General features: G+C 41.8%; 1 protein-coding gene across 1 annotated transcript; it reads right to left on the bottom strand.

Moving 5' to 3' along the window:
- Positions 1 to 216: 216 nt before the first annotated feature.
- On the bottom strand, positions 217 to 2,774 carry LOC138526868 (disintegrin and metalloproteinase domain-containing protein 9-like). Its single transcript, XM_069637631.1, has one exon. The coding sequence runs from the start codon at positions 2,741 to 2,743 to the stop codon at positions 488 to 490; it is 2,256 nt and encodes a 751-aa protein (XP_069493732.1). The 5' UTR covers positions 2,744 to 2,774; the 3' UTR covers positions 217 to 487.
- Between the last annotated feature and the right edge of the window lie 8,454 nt (positions 2,775 to 11,228).

Genomic DNA, 11,228 nt, shown 5'->3' on the forward strand with positions numbered 1-11,228 from the left:
CCGAGAATATACATAGATGTAAGCCTGTTTATGATATAGAGCTTTTCAATCCATTCACTCATTGGCACTAATATTAAAACTGAATGATTTCAGATTAAAGGTAACATTTGTTTTGTTTACAATATGATGAAAATGACTATCATATTAACACCACAGGCTGAAATTCAAGCTTTTGTAACGGCAAAGAAAGTATTTAAATTGTTATATTAGCTTGACTATATACTTTTCTTATTGCAAATCATTTTTATTTTTCTAAATATGTATTGACTGTTTTAAAATATCACTTGCCCTTTATCCTCCAAATAATATCATAGAACCATAAACATTAACTTTTTGTCAAAAGATAGAAAGAATGTAACTAAGAATCCAAGATGCCATCTCATAACATATTTGTATGATCGTTGTTGATGTAAACACGTTATTGGGAGATTCTACGACCTCTGATGCCAGGTATGATTTGCATACAGTATCTCCAGTAGGTCGGACGTTAAGAGGAATATTTTTTTTTCAGTGCGGCGTTAAGTGTCATTTCACTTAACGATTCGTCAATGCCACTGTGCCTCCTGCAGAAGTTTCTGATTTCTTCCCATTTTATAACCAACACAAGGCAAATGAAAAAGAGTGGAAGAAAGCAGCAGAAAACCACTAAAAGCCACATTATTAAAGTATCATCAGAATCTTCAAGCTTTGACAAGCTCAATTTGCTACCAGAATCAATGCTTCCCCCATGCCCTTTATCCGTGCATGTCGGTGGTTGCCAGCCAAAATCACAATGACAGTTGCCTTTATTGTTGCACAGTCCATTGGAATTGCAATCTGTTTCTTTGTTACACTTCAAATCTAGGATAGCGATAGGCTGGCACTTCTGCCCTAAGCACAAGTGATCCAGTCCACACTTTGTGCCAGCAGGGACCAATAAAGGTGCAAATGGACGATCCGCTACTTCCCCTTTACCTGGAAGCATAAATTCCAGAGATGCACATCGAGAGTCCTTAGGGCCATAATACTGTATAGACGCCATCAGAGAAAGGGTTGGAACATATGATGGATATGTACATTGTACCTTTCCACACCCAGCATCTGGAATATCACATTTAAAGGAGTCTCCAACACTGGCACCACAGTATTCCAGCATATCATGAAGAGAACTGGCTTCAAGAAAACATGATGCGTCTGCAACTTTTGAATCTGGGCCAAACAATTGCTTGCACTGTAATTCAAGATTTTGGCATTTTCCATTAAAACAATATGATGTTTCATCATTGCAGAAATTCCCATCTTGCTGAAAGAAATCATGTGTGCAGATTGGCATTATTCCATCACAATACTCTGGGAAATCACATTCATCAGCTTGTATTCTGCATTCGATTCCGCGAGATAAAATCTGACAATTCCTGCAGCATTCTCCTGAAGCACAATTTGCAGTACCTTTAAATGTGCAATTACTTTCACAGCATGGGCTATCTTTACATTCCAAGGGGGTGCCGCAGTCACAGTCTTCGCCTTCATCTAGCCACTTGTTTCCGCAAAGCGAAGGGACGAATTCAGCCTTCGTTTCTGGTGCTATTAAAAGGCAGGTTGCTCCGAAGCTGGAGATAAATGTTTCAAAGTCTGCAACACTACAGCTGCTAAAGGTTAGTGCCACAGATCCGTCCTGTGTGTTCTGGTTCATTATGCAGATGTCCCCTAAACACTGACAGTTTCTGTTATTATCATGCTTTAATCCTATGCTATGGCCCAATACGTGTGCGATATGTACTGCATAGGCCTCAAAATCTCCACCTTGGTAAACAACTATTGATCCATGTTTTTGGGAACAGATTTCCCCAAAATACGTCATTGCATTATAAAGACTCTTTTCATTCGTTAATAACACAGCAGCATCATAGTTTCTATGTTTGAAAGGGGCCTGATAAGTGTAGTTGTTGAATTGGGCCATTCTGACAGCTGGCGGCGTTCCACTATTTATATCAATTGGATTTGATGCCGCCCAGATATCCAATAAAACTAAAAATACATGCACATTCAATTGGTCAAATTTTGTATTGAGTATTGCCATAACCTTCATTACACTCTCCAAGACAGAGGAAACATTTCTATCTAAATGTGTAAACAGATCATGGGCTACAAAGAAAGCGAGTTTCAAGTACCTTGGTGTATGAGCGGCAAATGGAATCCCTTGTTTAAAATGATTTAGGTCCGACAGTCGATTTTGTGTGGACTGTATACTCTCTGGATCCGTGTCATTTTGAAAATACAGTTTACTAACTTCACGTCCAATGTTCAACTTGGAAACTAGGTGTTTAAACCCATCAAGAAGTGGTAACGGCTCTATTGCGTAGATTTCATTTCCAAACTGCAGCAACCCTTTCAATCCAGAGCATGTCCTGATTGTCACTGTGGAGTTAGGGATGTCTAAAGCATATCCCCGATAGTAGCAGTCACGTTTAGCTAGCGTCTTATTAGAGACCGACGTATCAATTTGCCCATTAATGTACAGAGTAAAGTCGATTGGTAGAAATATTTGTTTTTTTAGGTAAATCAAATATTTGTTCGCCGATATTACAATTTCATACAGTATGGAATCCGTGTGTTTCCCGGGTATTCCTAGCAGCATGTGTGGGACAGTGATTTCAGAAGTAGTCAATAAACAATCAAACTCTCGGTATGGCAACAAACCGATGGTCAGAAGCAGGAGCGCGAGGCGGGAAGGTGGCACAGAACCTCGGCCTCGACTGTTCATGGTGGCAGCACTGAGCTTTCTGCAGCTTCGTCTCCTTCCTTCACAACGCAGAGAGAAATGGCCGTTTCCTGCGACGTCAACAACCGCGCCTCACGTGCACGGAATCACCAGGCTCACGTGCCTGAGAGCATGTGTTGTACTGACCCTTGCTGCTGATTCGCCCATCTTCCACCCATCTTCCGGGAAGTGTCTAGCCGAATCATGATGCCATTCACATGTCATCTCAGACTCTAACCCCTTCATACTGCTCGTTCCCTTGAGTCTCTAAGGCAACACGTAAAGCACGATGTGATTGGCTGGTATGTGAACCCATCAACGTCACCGAGAACAAATGCATTGAAGACTGGTAGTTTTCCTGGGCCAAAGGGGTAGCAGTTGAAGTCTATGGAAGACTAGTGGTGCTGGGAGATGGAACATGTTTCCAAGATTGGGGTCAGTCACTCCCACAATCCCCCAAATATGGGTGAGTTGAGAGGTATGCTTGTTTCTGTCACAACTCACTATTCTCATACAGAATTGTATGAAAAAAATGCCTATTTAGGATTCTTTTACTGACTATTCTCAGACCGAAATGTATGAAATAATTGCCAATTTCGTATTCTTTTGTAAAACCTAGGAGATAGAGTGTGGTGGGGGCTGAAGGGGGAGAGGTCCTTGTATGCAATGGCTAATCCCCTCACTATCGTGAGTGGGGGTTTAGAATCTATGACAAGACAGGAGGCTCATGTTATGCATTTCAATCTTTACTCTGAAACCACAGCAGCAAAGAAAAAAACTTTTACAAACAAAAAAGTTGTAAAGAACAGAACTAAATAGAGTTCAATGTCAATGTAAGGGAGCTTCCCAATCCATCATGGAGGACAGGTCATGCCCTGCAGGAGACCAATGAGCATGGACCCTTCCTTATATAAGTCCATTACTCTAAACCCAATTCCTCTTTCTTTGCTGCTGACACCACAGCTAAATCACACCTTTCAGTTGTGTCTTGCATGTTTGTCAGTAGTGGGCCTTGTTAATACATTAGGCCTTAAAAATGTGTAAATATAATGTATTTCTTAATTTTATTGGGTTCCTCTACCATGTGAGGAATATTTATGGTTTTGTCATTGTATCTGGAAAGGCCGTGTGCGGCCCTTACTTTTGCTAATGTGTTTTCTTTTCACAATGTAGCACTCGCGCTGGTATGCCTCTGGCTTTTAAGCCTGTTTGATAATGTTTCCTTTCGTTTGTATATTTAGCTCGTACATGCTGATCTAATGGAAGCTTCTGCTTCTATCCAGGCACGTGCAGGCCTCTTTGATTAATTACTGTCATGGGAATTCCAGGTGCTGAAGGCTGGGCCTGCGGGGCCCACTGGTCTCATAGGAAGCTACTGCTTTAGACACGGTGCTCACAGGCCTTTGTTGTTGTTTCAGGAAGCCTCCTTGTTAAGAGACACTGGGGAATACTAGGTCTGGTCCATGAGAAGCCTATGCTTCAGTCCCAGTGCGTGGCCCCATTTCATTTAATTCGTTTTCATTTCTTGGAGCATATTGTGTCTGTGGCACAGCCAGTAAGCTTGGTGACTTGTACCTGAAAGGTTGGGGTTTCGAGCCAATCCTCCTACATCAAAATTCTGAAAGTGTTATGAAATAAAATTATAATTTTAAAAGAGGCGCACAGCCCTCTTTTTGTTGGTAAAGCTCTTTCAGTGAGCATATCTACAGCGTGCAGCTGTAACCTCCTTTTAGGTTGAAAAGCCTCTATGTTTTTTCTTTATTTATATATATATATATATATGCTTCTGTTTCTGCACATAAGCGAGATGGTTCCATAAGGAGGCTGCAGGTTTACCATGCAGAGGGACCTGGGTTTGCTTCCGCCATTGGCGGTGTACACATATGGATGTGTATATGTTTATATACATATATATATTTAAAAACAACTTTTTATTTTGTTTTTGAATTGATATTTCCAGCTATATTGACACTAGTTCGCCTACTAAAGAGCCTCATATGCTGCCAAACTGCTGTTTTATTTATTTATTTAAGCGCTGCACAGAGCATAGGTGATTTGCCTTCACTGTAGGTGCCATAACCTGTTCGGTTTCAGGTTCTGCCTGAGTTCTAATGCGAGGTTAACCCCTCGTGTACTGCTGGTTATCACACCCTGCTGGGGTGAGCAGTTTGAGGTACACTTCCTCAGTGTATTCCTCCCTTAAACTTGGCAGTTTTGTTTAGGTGCTGCTTGTGGCAGATGACATTATCTTCCCTGTAAGGGTGCCGTCACCTGCTCGGTGGCAGACTTGGCCGGTGTTCTTCTGCGAGGTGACCCCTCGTATACTGCTGGTTCCACACCCTGCTAGGGTGAGCAGTTTGAGGTACACTTGCTCAGTGTATTCCTCGCTTAAAGTCGGCAACTTTGTGTGCTGCAAATGGCATTGGTGATTACCTTAACTGTGTGTGTGCCATAACCTGCTCGGTTTCAGGTTCTGCCTGAGTTCTAATGCGAGGTTTCCCCCTCGTGTACTGCTGGTTGTCACTTCCTGCTCGGGCGAGCAGTTGGAGGTACACTTGCTCAGTGTATTCCTCCCTTAAAGTCGGCAGCTTTGGTTTGTTTAGGTGCTGCATGTGGCAGTCGTCATTATCTTCCCTGTAGGTGTGCTGTCACCTGCTCAGTGGCAGGCTTTGTCTGCGTTCTTCTGCGAGGTGAACCCCTCGTATACTGCTGGTTCCACACCCTGCTAGGGTGAGTGGTTGAGGTGCACTTGCTCATTGTACTCTTTTGCTAAACAATATCTTTGTGATGCCTGGAACACGTTTACGTTTTCAGAATTGTCAGTAGCCCGGATAGCTCAGTAGGTATCAGCTTCTATAAGGCCGGGGTTTGGACCCCTGTGAGGGCATAACCCCTCTTCCTTGGATATTTTATATTTTATATTATTTTATATTATTTTATTTATTTATTAAGTACTTTAAAGAAAAGAGTGTGTGGAGCTGGTTGTAAACAGACCCATGTGGGGGGTTGTACCTTCCTCTCTAGCCATCACTCTGGTGTTAACCTTCGTCTTTTAGTTAAAAATTCTGCTGCCTTTTACCTTAGTTAGTTTCAGGACAACTCAGTTCTTTCCCTAGGTTTTGCTTTCCCCAATAACAATTGCTCCACCCAATACCCGTGCTGATTAAGCTGCAGAATTTTCTCTCGACATGAGGAAGAAAAAATGAGGCGTTATGCCCCTATTGAGGTCTGCAGGGCCTGATGCTTTCTTTAGTGGGTGGCGTGTTTCCCTTACTATTTGTCCCATCATGACATTCATTACACTATTTGGACTATTGGTGGAGACAAGGTCAGCTCGGGGGTATCTGTTCAGTTTTGTTGCAAGGCAAGTTGGGCAACCATGTTCTAATTGGATGGAGTGTTTGGAAACACTTGTTGGTATCAGAGGCACAAGTTGCCAAATAATAACTTCCTGGCGCCTGCCCCATGGTTTTCCTCCCAAAGCTTGGCCTGTTTTCAGCTACCCGTCTAGCAGTATGTTACAATTTCTCCTCTGCTCGAGGAGTACAAGCAGGCGCCTGTACCTTCAAGAGAGTTGTTTAGCCTCTTTCTTTATATATATATTTGTTTCTACAGTGCAACAAATAGAGTGCTGGCTTTCAGATCTGTGCTGAGCCTACTGATGCAGGTTCCTAATTTGGGAGGGTCTAAATCAGTCTTTCATCCTGCTGACATCGATAAGTGAACACCTCACACCACACACCGTTGGTAGTAGTGATGAGCAACACTAGTATACCTGAGGGGTCGTAGCACTATATAAGTGCTATTTTGCTATGGGCAATGTGCTTAATTTTTTCCTTCCCCGATTCCCATAGTGGCCAGTCAACCTCACATGCATACAGAGACTCAGACCTCAGTGTTTGAAGGGACAGTGGTCCCAGTATTCTTTCACAACCTTTCATTTATACGGGGCATGATAATTATCCCAAAGTCCTTTTCCCCCTCATTCCCCTTCCCGCCTTCCTTGAGGGAGATGTCATCATAATATTACACCTCTTGGAGTAACACCTGATGGTTTCCGTTTTTCCTTTTACAGGAGTTCTGGCTCATGACCAGTGCAGACTTGCACTGAGCATTTCCCTCCCGTCAGTTTACTTACCTTTGCGCTACTTCCTGGTATTTCACTAAGTTAAGCGGAGCCCCCTTCCACTGTCAGGGGGTTGGTTAGAAGTGTAAGAGTGTATTTATTTTAAGGGTGTAAAGCTGGGCTTTAGTCTGGTCCTCAGGATAGCTTTCTTCTGGGTTGCAAGGTTTTTCCTTAGATAAGTGGGGGAGGTTTTCTCCTCCTTTGGGAAGGCACAATATCCCTTGGTGGGATAGAGGGGTCTGGGAGTGCTACTCATCTTCCATCCAAGTTATTACGGCTCTCTATCACAAGGCGTTCCAACGTCTCTACGTTATCTATCTCAGAAGGTGTCTGTCATTGCGATCTCCAGAGGGCTGGGATATACATTTAGTTATTGACTTGTTTCTCCTAGTCTCCTGCATGGCAGGTAGACCTTTTGGTTTCCACAGGAGATTGTTTTGCAATAAGGTGCCAGCACAGGGTGCTGGGGGCTTCAAGTTTCTTCAGATTGGCTAAGGTAGAGGTTAGTCTTCTTCTGGTGAGCAACTTCATTTTAACTGTTTAGTGATCAGTTCTTTGCACTTTAGAGTCTTTGCTAAGACTGGAATTTAGGGGTCCTCCTTCGGATAGTTTATGATCCTCTAGGGGATTTATCAACTATGGAGGAGGGAACAAGGTTCAAGCACCGGGCACATCTATAAGGGAGTTCAGATATCACTATAATGGTAGCGATTGGATGTAAGATACATGTTTTCTCCTTACCAAGTTCGGTCTCTTAAGGGTCAGGGTTTTGTAAATATCTGCCTTTTGTCATGGTAGCAGAGTCCTTCTTCAAGAGCTCGGGAGGTCTGGAGGTCTCTGTGTTGGCGGTTTGGCATGGTTAGCTTTTCAGGTGAAGTCCCTCTCTTCCATTCTGCTTCTGCCTCCAGAAGACATACCTTTCTTAGTATACACATATGTCTGGGGACAATTGTGTGTTAAGTCTATTGCTTCAGCTCTGCTCAGGATAGGTCGTCCTATTACAGATTAATAAAATTACCTTTTACTCCCATTTTACCTTTTATGAAGATTTGTCTCTCCCACTTGGTTCCCCAGTGTAGTTATGTGACATGACCTGTTTCTAATACGATATCTTCCTTTAACGCATGGGATGGAACCTACAAAGCTTTCATCCCCTAAGGGGTAGTTTTCTTTATCTCCAGGAGAGCTAAGTGTTTATCTTCTTTTGTTTGCTATCTAGGTTCCCAAAGATGGTATGAATTTAAGTGTTTTAAATGTTTGATTGGACAACAGAGGAGTTTATTACTCCGATGGGTTTTTTCCTAACCTATTAGTATAGGAAAGCTTTGTTCAGTGTCCCCCCCTCTTTTTAACCAGTTGGTTTTGGTGGCCTGTAAGGAACGCTGGAATTGGCACATCTTCCAGTTGTTTTTCTTGCAGTGTATTTGGCTATGCCTTATAAGACAGTTCTTCAGCCAGCCTAGCTTTGGGCAATACTCTTGTCGTCAGCTGATTGATAAAATTAAAGCATTTTAAACATTTTCTTCTCCTATTATTTTATTATATTGTCTCTATTGTATTGTTCATGTTGTACTAATTGGATGCAAGGGCTTTGAACTTGCATAGTATGAGCCTCCTGTCTTGTCATAGAATGGCTAATCCCCACACTAACTAACGTGAGATGGGGGTTTAGATTCTATTAAAGACAAGGAGGCGATTATTATCCCACCCTCTCTCCCTGGATATGATATGATATGACAGTTATAACACGCATGTACACAGGTGTTTCAGGAGAGAATATTCTTTGGTTTGTTGTTCTTCCCATCCACCCACTTTTTTTGCTTGTTGTTCTTACAGCTACGAGTTGAGATTCTGATCAGGAGTGTGGCTCACAGTTACAAGTTATGGAGTGCGTGGTCCGAGAGCTTTGCTGGATTTGCCTTCATCGTTTATCATCTGATCTGTGCAGTGGACGTCTGGTTCAAGACAGCTACAGAAAGAGAAATTGGGTTTAGAGTAATGGACTTATATAAGGAAGGGTCCCTGCTCATTGGTCTCCTGCAGGGCATGACCTGTCCTCCATGATGGATTGGGAAGCTCCCTTATATTGACATTGAACTCTATTTAGTTCTGTTCTTTACAACTTTTTTGTTTGTAAAAGTTTTTTTCTTTGCTGCTGTGGTTTCAGAATAAAGTTTGAAATGCATAATAATCACCTCCTTGTCTTTAATAGAATCTAAACCCCCAACACACGTTAGTGTGGGGGATTAGCCATTCTATTAAAGACACAGAGATCTCTTTCTTTGGCTGGGGCCTCCCTCTGGAACAAGAGAGAACAGTTCAGTGGCACTTACACTGAGCTTTGGAGACGCCTGTTTTTGTAGTAAATACTACTTCAAATGTATTGCCATTCAGACTTCAAGGTTTTATAGTACTTTGTTCATAGTCAATCATCCATAGATCGACTCATGTTATTTGCTTGTATTTCAATCAAATATGCATCTTTATTTTCAAGTTTTTCTTTATTGTAATCATTACGGAGAAGCTCTTGCCGATGCATTTCGGACTATGTCCTTCCTCAGGGCGAGTTTCTAAAAAACATTAATACATTGGGGTTAACTTCATCCCAGATATAATCAACTTAAATTAAACAATGCAATCTGTGTTTATCAACATTCACCTTCTTTCTTTTGTAGTTAAGCATGCCAATGAAATAACACATACCTGCCAACTTTTTGTACGCTTTTCATTTTTGTGTAATATCATCAAATCACACACTGTATTAGCTGCAAACTATTCTTGTCTTAAACTTCTGTATCATATCACATGATAGTAAACCAGGGTATATTAAGCTCTGGAGCTGCTTGTGTTGATACTCATGGTATGGGTACATTCAAAGAAATTCTGGAAAGAAATTAACAATACTCTGCTTTACATACATTTGAAAAGTGTGCCCTAACTTCTAGTGATTGTTTTGGTGCTAACTCACACTTTATGTAAAAATACACATGGGCGAATCTATATACTAGCTTACCTCATCCGGCCGCTATACTGCTCTTAGTCAGATCCCATTTTGGAATCTCGAGGCGGTGTGTTGCGTGTAGCTGGTCCTCTCTAAAAAAAGGACACGTGTATCAGTTAGGTGACTAACGTGTGTTTGCTAATAATATGTGTGCTACTACAAGCATTGTTGAAATGCTTACCTGTTTGTACTTCCTTGCGGGGTCGTCTCGAGGGTGTTCAGCGTTCTGGTGTCCGGGGCAACAATAGTTTCCCTTGGCAACAGAACGCTGCGCACCACTGGTCCCAGGTAAATTTGCTACGTCATTGCATCGGAACGCGCGACGATGCGATCTGGTAGTTCATGAGTATATGGGAATTGTAGTTCCTTGTGTACGGTATCTATGTGTGAGGTAAAAAGAATACTGCTTGAAGATAGGGTTACTATGCGCCCTTAGGTGCTTCATATTTCTGACTTGCTCTCCAAATAATGTGAGGCATGGTCAAGTGTCACCAGTGTCCCATAGTGTAACTATAATAGTTGTATGCTGTTACAAGTGCGAGACAGTGCGTACTGCATACATTGTATGGAGAGATGTGCTGGTATGTGCTTAATACGTCCTGAAGCTCTGTAAATTTTACCCAACCTCATAATGATGATTATTAAATTCAGAATATCAATTGTCTCCTGTTGATGTCTCTAAATAAACACATTCAAATATCTTGCCTATTACATTAGCTACTCGATGTGGGTTCATCAATACATGCTGTACGTACAGTTGTTACGGAATGGCAAGGTTATTAGTTAACAATGGTTCTTGCTGAATCACAGCTCATATCCGTTCCTATGCATCCATGTGAATTACTTAGTACATATTGTGCATACTGATATTGTGGCATGGCATGGTTATTCATCGACACATGTTATTTCTTGTATCACATAGTGGCTCAATTATGTTCCTGTGTAATATGAGAGCAGCTTGCCCTGATTCTTGGTCAGCTGCTTATTATCAGTCTTAGCTTTATGTCCAATGCTGCCATACATCTGGCTCCTCATTTTAGGTAATTACCTTTTTTGAGTAACATACTTCCATTATACCAAGTTCACAAAAAACAAAATAAGTCTAGTTCTTCATTCAAACCTGTGGGAGCAACCGTTCCGAGCCTATCAATCCAATACGCTTCTCGTTCTTCCAGTTTCTTTGTGATGTTCATGTGTATATCTTTAGTCCTAATTACTTCCAAAATTTGAAACCTCATTTAAGATAACTGATGTTGATGGTCTTGAAAATGCCTTGCTATAGGTGAATGACGGTTGTTTGTTTTTATATTGGATTTATGTTCATTCCAGCGTATACGTGCTTTACGGCTGGTTTGTCCAAC

Source organism: Ambystoma mexicanum, chromosome 14 (assembly GCF_040938575.1).
Source record: "Ambystoma mexicanum isolate Mex_15411 chromosome 14, UKY_AmexF1_1, whole genome shotgun sequence".
Lineage (NCBI taxonomy): Eukaryota > Metazoa > Chordata > Amphibia > Caudata > Ambystomatidae > Ambystoma > Ambystoma mexicanum.

Coding starts and splice junctions, on each gene's coding strand:
- LOC138526868 (XM_069637631.1), bottom strand. CDS start 2,743: ATGAACAGTCGAGGCCGAGGTTCTGTGCCACCTTCCCGCCTCGCGCTC.